Consider the following 19,456-nt stretch of genomic DNA (forward strand, 5'->3'; position numbering starts at 1 on the left):
TACTTTTTTATAATATATATGGATATCAATTATTGGTTTGTGGAAATTAAATAAGTACATTAAATGCGCTAATTCCAGGATAGGCTCTTCACGCCAAAGTAACTACATCTAGATATTTAATTAAAAAAATAAACATGAATAAAAAAGTTCCAAAGGTCTAAACAGACAAACTGCTAAGCTAATTTTGAATTTTTGCCAATATTCTTCTTTTAAATTTAAATTACATGATGAACTACTAATGTATGTTTAATTTTATAATGTCATTGACATTAAACAATTACCATGATACTATCTAAACAGAAAAAAACCTCTCTGCACGCAAACAGTAATTAACTTTTCTTGTTTCTTGTATACCTGTAAATTTTTAAGGCCGTATATATTATTTTAATTCTAAATATGTAAATATCCTGTATGCAGAGTTCCTACTCAAATTTTTGTTTTAATTTTTATAATTTTCCCTGACATTCCATGACTTTTCCTGAACACTAATGAAAATCCATGACTTTCTGGGTGCGTAGGAACCCAGAATATGTAAAACTTGCTAAATTCAAATTATTAAGTATATAAATTATTTTCACTTATATTAAATTATCATTAAATGTTTTAGTTTATCCTAGCTTTAGCTTATCCTTCTAGCCTTGAAGCAAAATTATGATGTTAGGAAAATTACTGATACAAAGACATTCTGAATGATTTATTATAATAGATTAAACAAAGAAAGTAAAGTGATTTCTTATTATATTTTATATTTAATAATTTTTATAAAATGATCGCAAATTAAATTATTATTGATACAGGATCAGGGGCAAAGCTACTGGGAGGGTTGGTTTCAGTGGGTAAGAAGTCACCTCAATGTTGGCAAATATGGCTGTAAAAAGAAGGACCTGAGGGAAGAAGAGCCAGTCTTCTTGTGGTATCAACCATAAGCATCAGTCAGCAAAATCAGCCACCACACCCCATGCCCAGTCAACAATAAATATCCTATACAATATTGTATTTAGACAAGTTAGATATGTACTGTACATAAATAAGTCTCTGAAATTGGATGGTACAGTACACCAAATGACAGTGTATTTTCTCTTATTAAGAAAACTATTAAAGTTTTAATTAAAAGCATTAAAGATGAATTTTAAAATAATGTAAAATCTAGATTTAATAACATTTATAAATAAAAAAAATAAAAATTGAACACACAAAAAAGGTAAACTTCTTTCTTTCATTCTAATACGAAATAAGGAACATGCTTTTCTAATAGTAACATCAACATTTTCAAAGAGACTAATTATTTAACTTTGCGTCAATAAAAATTTAAAATTTTTCCATATTAGATATTTACATTTGATATAAAATAAAACTAAAAATATATCATTCAATATAGATATATTTCTCAGTTTATATAGCAAATGTTTTCTTTATTTCTACAGCTTATATTAAGGATTTACCTGAATTATTTTATCTCCACTCGTAGCATCTTCTCTAATTATTGTTCTATATGATGGTTGATTAAAAAGAGGTGCATTGTCATTAGTATCTGTTATAGATATATTTACTATTGCTTCATTACTCAGTGCAGGTGTACCTCCATCTACAGCTCTAATTGTTAAACAGTACTCTCGTATTTTTTCATAATCCAATGTTTTTGAAACAGTGATGATTCCTTAATAATAAACAGAGAACAAAACATAAAGTTTATTTGAATTTAAAAAAGATAATTTGAATAAAAAATATTATATTTTAAAAATACAAAAAATAAAAATCTCTTTGATTCTAAACTTTATCAGAAAACACTTATAAATTTATAATAGTCTCCAAATCAAATTTACATTAACAAAAATAAATTTTTAAATGAGTATTTAAAGTCTAATCTTTCTTTTTAATCACCGAAATATAATTTCTTCTGTAGTAATATCAATTTAAATTATTAATGTAATATTTACTTCTGAAACATCATTTTTCATTCTTGAATTTTATGTGAATACAAATAATTCCTTTATAAATAACCAATGTTTCTATTTAAAATCAGTCTATATAATAAATATATACAAAGTATTCCATTAAATTCTCAATAAAATTTAAATCTGTTCATTTAATCAAATATAATCTTGAAATTCTTATAAATTCATAACTGAATGCTATCTGCTGAATATGGTTAGAATTAGATTTATTTTATGTCTCATATAGAATGGAGTTAAATTACAAACTTGAGAAGGTTAAGTGTGCAAATCGGGTAACTAATTCTGTCAAATTATTTATTAGTAATATTATTAATAACACTGATAATGTTGTTAATAATAAAAAAATATTTTTCTGACAACGATNATGATATCCATAAAAATCAGCTCAATTTAATGGAAAAGGTCTTTCATAAAAGAAGTCACATCTTTAATATAAAATGAATGTTTCTGAATTTAAATTTATTTGATTTATATGAAAAGGATATTATAGAATGGAGTTAAATTACAAACTTGAGAAGGTTAAGTGTGCAAATCGGGTAACTAATTCTGTCAAATTATTTATTAGTAATATTATTAATAACACTGATAATGTTGTTAATAATAAAAAAATATTTTTCTGACATGTATAAACAAATGAATAGTATTTTAATAATTCAAAATGAAATTTTCTTATAACTTCTTAAATAAAAAAATTAGCTTGAAATTTATTTTAAAATTTAATTAATAATTTAAATTATTAATATAATGGAATTCTTCAGATGAGAGCTAAGTACTCCAAAATGCATTTTAGTTAAATGATTTTGACTGTAAAAAATTAATTTTGAATAAATTATTACTTTTTTAAATAATTTTATCTCTATTGATACTTACGTTATTCGGAAAATTAAACTTTAAAAATCTTATATTCGTGATTGAAAAACAACTTTTAAAAAATACTGTAAATAAGATTTACAACTAATCAATGAATATAATTTATGGTTTAACAACATTTCAAAAATAGTATAAACGTAAAAAAATTTAATTACAATCTCAGTTAATGTATTTAATACTATAAAAATTTTTGGACATATCATCTCCTAATGCAGTTTTGTATAATGTAACTAAATTGAATGCAAATTAGAACAAGATTGCTTTCAAATTATTTAAAATAAGTACCTAAGTAGAATGTAAGATATATTCTCAATAGTAGAAGCTACAAAAATATGATAAAATATAAAAATTATTTGATTAAGACAATATTCGTGATAAGAGACAATCTTTAGTTGTCTCTTATTGTGTATATCTAAAGATTATACAAGTATCTCTAGATTTATAACTATAGTAGACTCTTCTACATCTGGCCCTCCCGTATCCAGACTCTCCCTTATCTGGCCTGATCAAAGGCAACCAAAAATTTTAGAAATATTATACATTACTCTGAATCCTATTTTTCCATACTGCAGTGTGTATGTTTTTTAATCTTTTGTTTTATATTAAGGTTACCTTGAAATTTATAGAAGAGCACAATGAATTAACCACCACTGATGCAATAATGAGGCATTGGTGTGACGTAGTAGCACGTCAGCAATTTGTGAACAAAAGAAACAACTTTAACATAATATTTTGAAAATTAATTGTAATTGTAATTGTCAAAAATAAGTGTCAGAGTCAAAATAAACATTTTTTATACATACAGTAGGCACATATGACACAGTCTTATTTAAAAATTCTTACACTCTCTTATCTGGATTTTTCCCACCCACATGAGTTCAGTTATGGGAATGTCTATTGTATTTCAACTTTCAACCATGAAGCACAATTTTATAAATAAAACATAGTAATAATAATTATTTAAGATTATATGAGACTATCTTCCAATTGGTTCATCTGCTGATGTTGCATTTTATATCCCTTGCTGACAAACTTCAAGATGAACCAATATCTTTTCAAGCAAAAACATGGATGATGAAGTCCAGTGCATATAAATATATCAGAAATATCCAGCACAAATTGTACTTAATAAAACTAATGAAAAAAACAATGTTTTCAATGATTTTTAAATAATCATCTTCAGGTTAAAGCCAGTCGAACATCACTATGAAAATTTGAACGTCACTAATTTGTGCCAAATAGTTCTGGTATATTTACTTGTGCTGAACTTAATAATCCAATTTTATGTAGTATGTATTTATGGATGATGAAGACAATGATTGTTATTTCCAGTTATTTTAATTTACAATAACTATATAGTCCATTTTCTGGAGGACAAAAAATTTTTCTTATAACCTGTAACATAAGTGCTTTCAGACACTTCTTGTCATCTTCAGAGCCTAAACAGAACTTCAGACATTCCAAATTTCATCAATCGCTACTTCTATTCTGAATGCCTCATCTATCTTTTTAAATTCAAACTGGAACTATCATATTCTTAATTTTCCAAAGGCATCTTGAAGTTTAATCTTCATTCAAACTGCATTACTCTTTACTGCCTTTGCCATTTTAACTCTGAAGATGAATGAATATTTAGATTATAGATTATAAGAAACTCCAGAAAAAAGCAAGTAGTCCTTGTAATTTTTGTGAAGCCATGAAGTGAAATTACAGTCAACTCAGCTAAACTTATGAATGAAATGGTAGAATGGATTCCCTAATTAGTTGATGAATACATGTATATCCACAATTAATATATTAAATAAGAAAGTACCTGATTTAGGATGAATGGAAAAGGAACTATCATCATCTCCTCCTAATATAGAATAAGTAATTTCTGCATTAATGCCGCTGTCTCTGCTAGCAGCAAGAACACGAAGAACTTCGGTTCCTACTGATGCATTCTCTGAAATGATGGATGAGTATTGCTTTTGAGAAAATTCTGGCGGATTATCATTTATATCTTGAACAAGAACAAGTAATGTTGTTGTAGAATATAGTGGAGAAAGTCCATGATCAGTAGCTTTAATAGTTAAATTATACATTGCTTTAGTTTCTCTATCCAAGGGTTCTTGTAAGCGTACAATCCCAGTTGTGGGATCAATACTGAAGTGGTCATTTGAAGAATCAACAAAGGAATAACTAATTTTCCGATTGATATCTGTAAAAATAAATTATAATTTTAAATATAAAGAATAAAAATATACTATTTTTATAAGTTTATATATTTCTAAAAATATAAAATTATTCATTTTAGCTTTAATTTACTTAGGTAATATTTGGCTGGCATAGCTATGTATACAAATAAAAACTGCTAGAAACTGGTTAACCTTAAATGAACTACAGTCACAAAAACCAAAAAACCAGCAGATTTGTTTTCATTACTTTGGAAGACCTGCTTCTCGTCATAATTATGTGGTCTACAAGACTGTCAAGAAGCTCAGTCCACCAATAAATGTTTTCTATATTTTGAATTGAGGTGGTCTATCTTTTGTGTGGTTTAATTTAGAATGTTAAGAGCCCAATATCCATTTAATATGGAAGAAACATTTGCTAATGTGAATTTTTTTACCATTTCTGCTAGTTTTTTGGTTTTATCACAGTAGTTTATTTAATTTATTTGATAAGTTCAATGCATTTATATTTATATGTAGAACCCTTTTTTGGCTTGTTTGGCTATGAAACTATGAAGTCGTCATATCACATTTGTGTGTTAACATCCAGTTTTAGTTTTAATTGTTACGTCTTCATCATCATTACTACCTATTAATAGAACCTTTCATGTATACTATTTCTGTGTTAAGTTATTAATATAATGAAGCATATCAAAGCACAATGAAGTCATTTTTAGCTACAAATATTATGAAATAACTAAAATGATATCCATAAAAATCAGCTCAATTTAATGGAAAAGGTCTTTCATAAAAGAAGTCACATCTTTAATATAAAATGAATGTTTCTGAATTTAAATTTATTTGATTTATATGAAAAGGATATAAAACTGAAGAAAATATTAAAAATGTTCATCTGATGATATACATCACTGACCAAGAAGTTAATTCAGACTTATAGAGTAAATTAAAGTAGAGAAAGATGATAAATCAATTCCATCTCTTTAATATTAAAATAAACACAAGAATAAACTAAACTCAGTGTTGTTCTTAATTCTTGAGTTCTTTTAATATACATTTACATTGCCAAGAAGTAAGTACTTATGTGTACTGTATATGAAAATACCTTAAAATTTTAGTTTATTTTATTATATATATTGAAACAATAAAATAAACATTGTAAAGACAGTTTTTCTAAGTATTTTAGAAATATCAGTAACATTAATTTTTTGATTAGTGGGAAAAAATAGTTGCTGTTAAGAGTATCTCTATAAATCATATAACACAGATATGAGTGGGTGGGTATGCAGTTAATTGTTACAATGTATTACAAGGGAGTGGAGGATGTTTACAAAAATGTTATGCTAGAGTCTCAATCTTTGGATAACAGAATGATACTTTATTACTGAAGTGTCTTATAGAAAACTGTACTGTTTATGTCAGTGTTTCATACCCTATACAAGTAATTAATAGAATACTGATTCATTCAGTAACCTGTAATGCTTATTATTCTTTAGTACAATTAAGGAGATTAATTAAGGATATGTGTTACATAATTTTGGGGGTGGATATGTGCAGTATCATTACAGTGTTATGGGGATGGGATGGTAGTTAAAAGTATAAAAATAGTGTTCCATAACAAATATTGACCATATTGCTTTATACAGTTATCAAACTTAAAAAGCAGTAGGCCTATTACTTAGTATTACATAATTTATGGACAATCTCCAATGTTTCTAAAATGATATTTTGTGTTATTATTTTACATAATTCATATTATTTACAATAAATGTAATTACTCATTAAATAATTAAATTTATTGCAAAAAATACTTTGGATTATCTATAATAATAAGATATAAGTAAATTATTTTACTCATATGTCAACATGATTACCAAGATAGAGATTTCCAGTGTTATAAATTAGTTTAAATTAAGTAACTTTTAAAGCTAAAATGCAATTTACAAATAGAATCAGTTAGTTTTAGATGCTGGTTAAAATTTTAAAATAGCCAACTGAAGTGAGGTATTGTACAGCTGTTTCTTCACAATATTAATGCTATAAATAATAATTCAAATTTCTAAAAAACTTTTTTTTTATTTAATATTTTCAGAATTCTTCTAACTCCATCAATAGAATATACCAAATTCAAAATAGAACAACTTGTTTTAGGATAATTCTAAACCATGAATTCAGTTACTAATTTAAACAATAATTGTTTGGATTAGTAAACAAACATAACATAGTGCTTTTCTGTTCACATTATTTTACTTTTGATTTTGGTGTAATCTGTTGATGCAGTTATGACTCTAAAATTGTTGAATAAAGAAAACAGTTTAAAATTTAGTTTCTAGAAATTTATGCTATCATTTATCATTGTGGCATTTGTAATATATTGCTTTTGTCTTTTGATGCTAGATAATATCTTTTTTATTTATGAACAATCTGCATTGAATTTTTCATAGATTATAAATAATCTACACTGTAAAAATGGAATAAGATACAATGACTTCAGGTAAACTTACGAGGAAGATAATTTTAAGAATATATCAATCAAAATATATACAAAAATTTATATTAACAAATTAAAATATCTCATTTTGATTTACTGTACAATTATTCTTACTTGCTGAATTAATTGATTAAATTGATTGATTGATTCATCTTATTATAAATTTAAAGACTACAGACTATGGAATATACCAAGTATATACTTTATATCAGATTAAATATCAAAGGATTACTAGTTTATACATATAAAGAGTCCATCCAAATACAAAGTTATTTAATAAAAATAATAGTCAGTAGCAAAATTTGTCCTACTTGAACCTATACCTGGTGCATACAAAGGTTAATCTTCCAAAACAAATGTTTTTCTAACCCCTTCTGAGTTCTTCTTCAGGTAATTCAGCTGGATCAAACTCGAATACGAAAATATGATAAAAACATAAACTGGTTATTAGGCAATTGGAGAGCAGGACACTGCCTAACTTCCTCCAGGACATTATCCTTTATGAAAGGTATGTCGACAACATTATTATCTTGTGGAGGACAACCTAACCCGCTTTCTAGGCGAAATGAATGACAATCCATATGGGCTGTCCCTTGAGATGGAGCAACATAGTAGCGGCAGAGTCCATTTTCTTGATTTAGATATCAGATTTGAAGAATCCATCATACACATGTTTGTTTATCACAAATTGTCTAGTATATCCACATAATAAACTCGTGATCCCTTCCAATACAAGATGGCAGCCTTCAGGGCATTGATTAAATGAGCCTACACACACTCTTCTATGCACCAGGTGCTTGCAGAAGAGTTAAAATACTTGGAAGACATTGCCAGGTCCCATGGTTACCACAATATCATATGAAAAATCTCAGAGCACCATATACAGGCGCAGGCTTTCCACCATTACTGCAGTGGCACAAAGTGGTGACACGAGGATGAAAAATGTGAGGATACCTCTTATGTTCAACTCCCTCTTGAGGTCTTTATACAGCACCATCGCAAAGAAATGAAAGGTTACCCTGGCATACAGGAGATGCCGTACTCTGTTTGACGTAACATCTTATGTAACAGAAAAGATCGATCCAGTATGGAGAGATTATCAGGCGTATATGCTGTCCAGCTTAGGGATAAATGGTTTAACAGAAATACATAGGATTGACTAAACGTTCATTGGGGGGTTAGGTTAAAAGAGCATATCTCTGATATACAGCGCAATAGATGCACCACCTCTCTCTCTGCTTATGCCTCTGATCCTGAAATTGTGGCAAGCTTCACTAGAGCGCAATTAATTTTTACCGCACCTTACATTAACCACCTGAAATGGTTAGAGGAGATGGAGATTTTTAAGGCTTATAGCGCATCCACACGCATTAATATGAGGGATGAGATTGCCCTTCCCAAGGCATGGCAGGCCTTACTACATACGGAGTGATAGCATTTTATTATTTATTAAGTTGTAAAGAAAAATATTTGATGGGGGAATGTGTGAGAATATTATTTATGTTTTATCTCACACTCACGTATGTTATCTATTTTGACATATCTTTCACTAACATTTGGATATGGATTATTAAGTTCGAGCACTTTCAAACAAGTCATGTGACGGAATATACAAACAAATCAAACATTTGAAACACGTCAGTGTTTGGATTTGTTCATATTTTCGTATTCGAGTTCAATCCAGCTGAATTACCTGAAGAAGAACCAAGAAGGGGTTAATTAAGCTATACTGCACAATGAGGATGCTCTTAAGTGTTTCTAGAAAGAGGCAATTTCTCTTTTTTGCTTACTGTAACTATATTAATAAGAATATTTGTTTCACATTGCTATTATTGGATGGTATGACAAAGCAAAATTGAACCAAGTTTTCAAAATTTAAAACATTTATACAAATACTAGAGACTTTGCACCCCACTCATGTCATTCACTTGCCCCATGGGCTTCACCTGCTTGTTCAAACATTTTGTGATGATTCCTCACTTTCCAGTGTTGCTGTTTCTATTTTTTGTGACAGAAAAATGTAATAATTTTAAGCTAAATATACACATACAAAATATGACAAAAGATAGGAAGCTTTTGTTTCTAGTGATTCTTAGCATTGAATGAATAGGTTAGCATTAAAACAACAAATGCAATACAAAATGTTATTTTTGACTGAAATTATTCTGTAACTAATACAATATGACAGTCAGGCTGAATATTACTTTATTATAAAGACTTGATAAAATAATAATATAGAGACATAGAAGTCGATTTTAATATTTATTCTGTGTTGAATATTTTAATATCTATTGTGATGCTAATCTAATAAATAAGTAGGCTATGCTAATATTTCTGAAATTATGGTATAATTATGTATAATATTATTGCAAAATGATTTTTCATATGAGAAGAACTGAAAAATTATGGTATGTCTAGAAATCTGACTGGAATAATATTATTTTAAATACACAAAAGATCTCAGCACTTTATTCTCGTTTATTAAAATCCAAGACATGCATAATCCTGCCAGAATGTATGGTTGTAGTGCCAAAAATTGGAGACATGTCCAAGAAAAAAAGAATGTTCGTTAATCCTGCTTGTCAAACAATTAAATATGTTCCCTTCTTTGGATGTTAATGTAAGAAATAATATTGTTAAAATTAAAAATAATACTAATTATTATAATCTCAGTTATCTAATTAATATTGCTGAGAAGAAATTATTCCTTAGTTAAGTAGACTGATGTGAATCATCAGTATGTTAAAATTAAATCAGTAATTTTACTCAGTTCAGGTTATATGATCCACAATAGCATTGGCCAACATGTATCATTTACACTATAAATTTATAAACTGATCTATATTTTATATAATAATATATAATGAAGATGGTTTATTATATGTTTTAAGACATGTAAACCATTTTCATTACATACTGCTGTGTGTAAATATCTGTTTGCTTGCATAAATATTTTTGATTTTACTTTAAATACATACCCAAATCTTTATCTGTTGCATGAACTTTGCCAAGAAGTGTTCCTATCTCCGAATCTTCAGGAACTGCCACAGAATAGACTAATTTTGTAAAAATAGGAGGATTATCATTAATGTCACTTAACAATACTTCAACAATGCTTGTACATTCCCACTCCAAGTAACCTTTATCTTGAACATGAGCAATGAGCAAATAGTTTGATTGAATTTCTCGATCCAATGGTTTGGCTGTCTTTATTATACCTGAAAAGATTTTCAAATACTTATTTAAACTTTGTAAAAAATAAATATGCATCTTGAGTTAATAAAAACAAAAATATTTACCTGTTGATGAATCAATAACAAAATCAGAAGCACCTTTACCAGTTAAATAATATTGCATCTGAGCATTTCTTCTTTCATCGGCATCTTTAGCTTCTACTGTTAATATATATGTTTGAGGAGGGGTATTTTCTAGTACTAATTCCTTATATCTTGGCTATAAAAAATGATAAAAATGAGTTATATTTTAAGCAACAATGTTGCTTAAGTTTTAAGGAAATTAATATAAATGGTTTACCTTTAAACATATAGGAGGATTATCATTAGCATCTAAAACATCGACTGATACATGATTCTTACTAACAAAGGTACCATCTGTAACTGTAATTTCTAAAAAATAATGAGAAACTTCTTCTCTATCTAAAGGTTTGTTTACATATATTTCTCCTGTTTGTTTAATTTGAAACTGTTCCCTTAAGTTTCCATCAGTTATATAAAATTCAACTTTTGCACTTTCTTCATCGGCATCATCAATTTCTAAAGTTACGATAACAGTACCCGGAAGAGCATCTTCATTTATGGCTGTGTCATAAATTTCCCTCTTAAATAATGGTGGATTATCATTATAATCTTTGATTTTGATAAATACATTGGTCATAGACATAAAAGAAATTATGCCTCTATCTTGTGCAACAATCGTAAAATTATACCACGGTTCACTTTCTCTATCCATAGTTACCATTGTCGATAACCAACCTGTCTTGGGATCTAAATGAAACACATTTGCATACTTCATAGAATCTGCTGCAAAACTATAGTGTATATCTGCATTTCGACCGATGTCTGCATCATGAGCAATCAGTTTTAATACAGTAGAGCCTTTTTTTATGTTTTCTGCTATGGTCGCTACATATGGGTTAGATTCAAATATGGGAACATTATCATTTTCATCCATTACGTTAATAACTATATGAGCCATTGCAACAAATAAAGGATTATATTTCGACTGAACTTTTACAACTAATATATATTGCGTTCTTTCCTCTCTGTCAAGCGATGCCATTAAAAATATTTTCCCTCTTTCATCTATACTAAATTTTGAAAGATAATATTGAGCATCTGATCCTTCTATTGCAGGTACAAAAGAATAAGTTACAGGCTCAGATTTTGTCACTACTAATGTTGATACGACAGTGCCAATTGGAGCTTTTTCAGGCAAAAAGAATTCGTAACTAGTGCTTTCTAACTGAAGTCCACTTTCATCAGCTGGTAATATTACAATGCTCACAGGAACATCATTTTCTTGTCTTGGAATACCTTTGTCTTGTGCTCGGACAAAAAACTGATAGGCTTGATAAGCTGTGAAAGAGTAAAAAATAAAATTACCTTAATTGAAATTAATGGATAAAGAGTAAAGTAAGTTTTTAGGAGAAAAAAGGATTAAAAGATATAATTTTTCTATTAGATTTTGAAAGTAGAATGAAAAGAAATGAGTCAAATCAAATAATTTAATGATTTTATCCCATTTAATGATATTTTTCCTGTCTTGTGCTTACTGAAAGATAGTGCCCATGCAGATACTACCTTTTTTTTCATTTAGAATTTCTGGAAGATAAGAATTAGCTTGGAGCAGGACTCAAACCCACAACTCCTGCTTACCTTGCAGGTGTGTTGAGAGTTACGCTACCCAGACTTTCTCCATATGATCTTTGCTTCCAGAACTATTACTTAAGATATTACCATACAGGTCACCCATGGTGCTGACTGGGGATGACTTAAGTGCATGGTTCTTAGCCTGCAATCACTTTTCCATATGATTGATACAGAATCATCTCTGGCTAACTCTAAATTTTGCAGTTTTTCAATAATAGAGTATTCCTATTTTATTCAACAAGTTAAAACAATTAAAAGTGTTTAAAAATAGATTCATAGTAAACCTGTGTCTACCCACTTCTATGTGATTACCCTGACAATGTCAATAGTGTGTGATAAGTCCTGTGGCCGTACACCATAATTTGCATATATTTTTAAGTTTAGTTTAGTTTTTCTCTCTATGCTTTGTTCTATTGTTCTATTTCCTTCTAGAATTTTCTTCTCTAATCCTTTCCCCTTCGATACTGATGACTGATTCAAGAACAAAAATAAAAGAAGGAGGCCCTGAGGGCTAAGGTATGGGGTAACGGACACTCCTAGTTTAGACATCGATAGGAAAGGATGTAAAAGGTTGTGCTCCGGGTCTTGGTTCAGCAGCGATGGAAGACAAGAAGAGGATCTGAACGGTTGGAGGATAACTCTATTGTGATTAAAATAGAGTTAGCAAGTCCTATACAAGATACTGAGACAAGATATTTTTTGTTTGTCATGAACTGTGTGCTAATTGTCATCTTCCAACATTTATTAGCATCATAAGTTGTATTATTATAATTGTGTGACTGAGAGGGTTGTAATCCAAAAGAATCTTGTTCGTTATATGTGAAAATAAATTTATTGTTTTTTATATATATTTGTATGCTTCCTTTTGCTGGTGTCCTTTTGCGTGAACTTTCACAATCCTCTATAGAGACAAAAACTTAGTGCTCAGAGAACTAAAAATGTCTGAGCATTAAGTTTTTGGTTAAGTCTATCGAGAATTGTTTTAAAAAAGGTGGTTGAACAATTCTCAATAGTCTTTGAAGACAATCTAATGTTATTGCCAAAAGTTGTCATGCATCAAGTAGAGAAATTCTTTTAACACTAGAAGTCACATCGATCATCATTTAGTCCTAAAATTCTTGTGTATATTCATTGGAGGAACTGTTGAACAAACAGATTAAAGAGCATATCTACATCATCAAAAAGAACCTATCCTCTACCATCTTGACTTCATATGCTACTGAAAACGACTCTGATATAGCATACAATCAAGTCCTAATTGAATCAATTTAAAACACCTAAAAGAATTAGAAATCTTCAAAATATCTTTTAAAGACAGTAATTAATTATAGGGAGGCAGAAACCTTCTCCTATGCCTTGAGATCTTTATTTTATATTCTGAAGTGTCTGAATCTGAAACACATGACTTATCTTACCCATTTTCTTAACAAGGTATGTGAAGCAATTAGGGCAGAATTTTCTTGGGCCAATGATTTCATTTTAAAAATGAAATAAGCTTTGACTAAATGTCCTGTTAATGTACATCTATATAAAGAGATAACTAACTTGCTACTCCCAAAACACCCTGTAATAACCAGGTTGAGACACTGGATTCAAATGGTTTGTTTATTTTTTTTTGCTGAAAATTTTCCATTCATGGGAGCATTCATTAATAAACTGGATGAAAAGTCTTCAGCAGCCACAATGAAACACAAAAGTCTTTTGAACCAATAAGCTGTGTTAAAAAATCTTTACATTGTTCATTCATCAGTTCAGTTTCTAGCTTGAGGAATATGGTCTGTCTACTGAGAAGCAGTAGGAGGTTTTTAAACATGCCAAAAACTGGTTGGACGTATTCCAATTAGAGAAATTGAAATACTCCCTGAACAAAAATTCAGATATTCAAAATATAATTCCTGAATATGTTCAATCACAAAACCTGGAGCTTTTAATGAAAACTAAATACGCTCCTCTCACATCTGTTGATGTTGGGAAATCGTTTTTGCAGTTTAAAGATTTACTTTCCTTGTGCCATCTACACCTGACCATGGAGAATATATAAGAAGTATGTGTTTGCAAGTATAATGCTTTTCCATTTGTAAACTATGAAAGTGATTGATCGTATTCTGAGAGCGACTAACCAATTTTAATTTTCTATTATTTTCGTTAGATTTACATGTTCTATGTATACTTTTATGTGCAATAAAATGATAGTTCTACTTTTATACATTTTTAGAAGCACTAATTTTTTTTTTATACTAATTTAGGAGCTGTAATTTTTCTGAAAAAGATCATTTAAGACGATTGAAAACATTTAAATAAAGAAATTTTTACTGCATTAGATGGTTGTAGAGTTGATATTCTACAGGGCATTTTTTCCCATATAAATCCATTACTGTTTCAGACCACATTTTAGAACGTAAACTACCACTGTTGAAAAAATTTTTCTGTTTCCCTGGGCCATTCTCTTTTTTCTATAGATTTATATTCTTTTCATATCAGAAAGTCCAGATTTGCTTTTTGAATTGATTTTTTAAAAATATTTATGCTAATTTTGAAAGTTTTGTTTGAGGTACAATATATGTTTCAAGGCTTAGATGAATGAATTTACATGTACTGTACAGGCCACAAGTCTCATACACTGTGCCTCATTTGCAGTTTTGTACAAGTTTGGTTTGCATTATTTTTTAAATAAAACTACATTTACAGCAATGCTCTGTGAAGTATTACTGGTAGTCCATGGAGCATATTGTGTAATCAATTGTTGAGGCACAAACTTTGTACCTTGAAGCACCAGGGAAATTAATTTAATGTAGTATTTTTGTATGGAATTATCAGGTTTATAATTTATTAAGTTTATTTTAATTGTAGTCTTAAGCAGGCTTATAGAAATAAAAAACTTCAAAATGTGTAATGTATATAAAAAATAGAAAAATTCTTGGTTTGAGTTGGAAAATTGTTTGGTTTGATGAACAAAACTAAACATAATATTAGTTATTAATATTAAATTAATGTGATTTAATTTATGTGTTTGGGATGTGTTGATTCTGAAAATATTAGATAATTCATAATATCTGCAGTACATTCTTTATATTTAAAAGTATTATGATCTTAAGAGCCTTTACTTCTAGAAACAAAGGTGATGTGAGGTAGCAGAAATCCCTAAATTTGAACTAGACTTTAATATTAATATTGTTTGAGTTACGCAACAATTGTTGTTCGTAGCTACCTGAGAAAGTCTCCCGTTACATTTTCTTGAAGGCAACATGATGCTTTCTTGTGATCTTTTAACCTCTGGACGGCCGATATTATCCGTGAATATCGCCAGAGACGGCTGAAAAAAGTCAGTCATCATCAGTCCCTCCGATCAGAAAAGTCATAACCGATTACTCCCAGAATATTGTCAACCAGTGCCAATTTGGATAACTTGTGCCATCATTGTGCTAGTGGATATTATAGTGGAACTAATCACCATCGGAACTATTATAATCCCACAAGAGCTCCATCAGAAAACCACCTTTTATCACCAGGTATTTATGCAACTTGCGCTAGTTATGTGAACACTCTCTCTCCGCAACCAATGGTAGAACCTCTGTATCTTATCCAATTTATTTTTAATTAAAACCTTGTTAATTGTTAAGTGTAGTTTGGGTCTCTTCCACATGCTGTCTCTCAATTGGCTGACATTATGAATCCGTCTGTCCACTCGCGTGACGGTTTGACGTAATAATTACCGTCTCGGCTTCCATGTTCCGATAAACATGGTGGTGTCAATCCTGACAGGGGACGAAAGAGGTGCCGACCCGAAAGGTCACAGTATTTAATTAACCATATGTTATGTCAATGGATAAGTAATGTCTTTGTGTGAGTTTATACACATGTTTTGTGAAATCTTATACAAACGATTGAAGAATTTGCATTGCACCTAAACATTGGAAGTTTAATTCTGTTATGACTGCTCATTTGCCAAATTGATTAACTCCACAAAACAAAAAGTAGAGAAATTGATAAAATAATATACATTCTTTTTAAATTTCTTTTAAAATTTAAATTTAAATAAACACTGTAGAATGTATTATTACAGGCATAGCTTTTATCTAATGACATACCAGGATATCCTGAGACTATTGTATCATAATAGAATTGAGGTGAAGCTGGAAAGAAAAAAATATCCCTTCATTTACTAGACACAGAAGAGGCGATCCTTGTACCTAATGGATGTGGATGGGTAAACTTTGCACTTGCCTCCAGAAAAGAGGCTATCCTTGTACTGTACTTGCCAGCCACAAGATAAATGATCCTTGCACTTGCCGACGAAGATAGGTAATCCAAGAACAAAGTGATCCCATCGGTTGCTTTGTTCTTGCATTTTGTTCATTTTTTGTACCTGTTTTCCGTTAGGTGCACACAACGCTGTTTTTATTTCCGACCTGTAGGCCTAAATACCATTAGGTGCACTCAGTCACATCAGCAAGCATGAACATCATCAATTTAATATTGAAAACTTTAATTTTGTCACCTTCGTATAAGGAAAACAAAGTCATAGACTCCTTACTTTTCTGACTCTGTTATATATAAGAGAAGGAAAGTATGACGATTGGTCAAAAAATGACCCCCAAGATTTTTACGTTTGGACTTGGGAGTTTGAAATGATGAGAAACACAAAAAAATTTGGGGTTTTTTCTGTATGTATTGGTGTTAGTGTGAGTGTTTGTGTGCAGAGCACGATTTTGTTAACCCTGTTTGAAGCTTAATAACTTCTGTGCTTTTTATCAAAATTTTCTGAAATTTTGCAGGGAGGTTTGCATACCAGGGGAGGGATGCTATTAAATTTTGGAGGCTAAAGGTCAAAGATAAAGGGGGATTGTGTGTCGTATCTGGAGTACAGTTGACTTAATGATGATTTTACTCATTATTAGAATTTATAATTTTTTATAAAACCCATACCTACCCTCAAAATTACAATTTTTGCCATTTTATAATAAAATTTAGTAACAGATGGTGTCACTAAAATTTGAAAAGTTGCCAAGAAAGTTAAGCAAAGCAACTCATTGCTGAATGGATATTTTACATTTAAATAAACCCACATTACATTTCTGAATTCCTCATCTCAATTAACGGAAAATGGCAAAATTTTATCACAATCGGCCCATTAAATTTTGAGAACAAGCTCAATTCTATAAGCCCATAGAAGACATGCTAAAAACCACGAAACATCACACAACAAGCTTTGTTGCACACGCTTATGAAACGACCTTTTATCTCAAAAACGAAGTCATGGCCCTCCATTTTTTATTATATTTTGGATTCCTCATTGCAATTAATAGAAAATGGTAAAGTTTAATCAAAATCAATTGAACAGCTTTTGAGAACAAACATAATTCTATAAGCCACATAGAAAAGGATTCACTAATATTCTACCTCAATGAAGTAATAATGATTACTCCAAGGATATATTGTTTTTACATCTTTCACATAACTAATGGAGTTAATTGATTTGGTCTGTGAATAGCTGATAAATGATCTGTTTACACCACTTTCTTTAATTTCAAAATTATTTTTTGATGTTTCTAAGAGTATTTAGTATGTGTTTTTTGATTTATGATGATTATTTCTTCAAAATAAATCTAAAATTATCAAAAAGAAGTATCTAACAATAACAACAATTTAACTACATTACACATGTAAATTACCTAATCCAGCAGCAGATTTCTTTAAATAAATTTCTCCTTGACTGTGAGAGATTCCGAAAAGGTCTGATATTGAAGAATTACTAATTTCATAAATGCTATATTCTATTATAGCAGCAGGACCATCATCAATATCAGTAGCATGTACCTGAAAAATAGTAATATTTAATTTATTTTCGATAATTATTTTAAGATTTTTAAGATTTTTTTTTACAAACCTTAAGAATTGTTGTACCAACAGTCATGTTTGTTTGAATATTAGCTTTATATTCAACTATGGAAAACTGTGGTGCATTATCATTGATATCCGTAATTGTAACTCGAACGGTACAATAATCAATTAAACCACCTTTATCAATTGCAACAACTGGAATTTCATAAAGTTGTTGTTTTTCTCGATCAAGACTAAACTTTGTATATATTTCACCTAAAAATAATTATATTTTAAAAAATTATTTAAATATAATATAATATTTAATTTAACACTATATATTTTTGAAACATTTTTTGCCTTGGAAATACTGTATTTACGTAGTAGAAACTAGATGTTAGTAGAATAGTTAAAATTATTAGGTAATCAGCAAGAAGAATTGAAATCATGCTTACAGGAAGCAAGAGAACTTCAAAATTTTCCTGCAGCAAACATGTTCAAGCTCAATTAAAAGGATTTTTTTTCATGTGCGTCATATATATTGAAGAAATTTATATTTTTTCGATGTTTTAGAGATAAATATGTAGATATTGAATGAAATATTGTCATTAAAAAATTTATTAATTAATAGATATATACAAATATATATATACCTGTTTCAGAATCAATATGAAAAATATTTTTTAATTCTTCACTTTGTATGTCATATTCTATTTTATTATACTCTGTTTTGTCTTTATCTATGGCTGACACAGTTACAATTAAAACTCCTATTGGAAGATGTTCTTTTAGAGCAACTTCGTATACAGTTCGAGTGAAGACGGGGCTATAATGGTTGGCACTTTCTATCTCTATCATAACTTGTGCGTAGCTGGAATAAACACCATCGGTAGCTGATATATTTAATGTATAAGAAGGCTGCTGTGTGAATTGATGCACATTTGATACTGTTATAATTCCTAAAAGAAAAAATATATATGTAAATTGTAGTAAGTTTATATGCTTAAAATATAAAATAATGAATTAGTAATTTATCATATTTAACAATTATTTGAATCAAATATCATTTACAAAAATATGTAAACAATGCACACACTTATAACTGTTTTATAACAGTAAAACATTTGGGCATATGAAGTCACTTTGGTTGAGGGAGGGTTGATTTTGTTTGAAATTTTACACAAATAACACAAGTACCAATTTTTAATTTGCCATCACTGATGATTTATTGATCTTTATGCTTTTGCTTTGCCTGAATTT

The 19,456-nt window shown here is 29.3% G+C and overlaps 1 protein-coding gene across 2 annotated transcripts in view; it reads right to left on the reverse strand.

Annotated features, from left to right (window-relative positions):
- LOC111636551 (fat-like cadherin-related tumor suppressor homolog) overlaps positions 1–19,161 on the reverse strand; it is a 42,999-nt gene extending 23,838 nt beyond the window's left edge. For both annotated transcript variants that reach the window (XM_023381830.1, XM_023381829.1), the window contains exons 1-8: positions 18,850–19,161; positions 18,264–18,472; positions 18,049–18,193; positions 11,022–12,082; positions 10,787–10,940; positions 10,466–10,705; positions 4,639–5,025; positions 1,443–1,657 (exon numbers count right to left, since the gene is read on the reverse strand). In XM_023381830.1, the coding sequence (XP_023237598.1) occupies positions 1,443–1,657; positions 4,639–5,025; positions 10,466–10,705; positions 10,787–10,940; positions 11,022–12,082; positions 18,049–18,193; positions 18,264–18,472; positions 18,850–19,054 (2,616 nt within the window). In that variant the 5' untranslated portion in view covers positions 19,055–19,161. The remainder of the gene's footprint in view (positions 1–1,442; positions 1,658–4,638; positions 5,026–10,465; positions 10,706–10,786; positions 10,941–11,021; positions 12,083–18,048; positions 18,194–18,263; positions 18,473–18,849) is intronic.
- Positions 19,162–19,456: the final 295 nt, after the last annotated feature.

This window comes from Centruroides sculpturatus, unplaced genomic scaffold, assembly GCF_000671375.1.
Source record: "Centruroides sculpturatus isolate CEXI.00-Female unplaced genomic scaffold, Cexi_2.0 scaffold999, whole genome shotgun sequence".
Lineage (NCBI taxonomy): Eukaryota > Metazoa > Arthropoda > Arachnida > Scorpiones > Buthidae > Centruroides > Centruroides sculpturatus.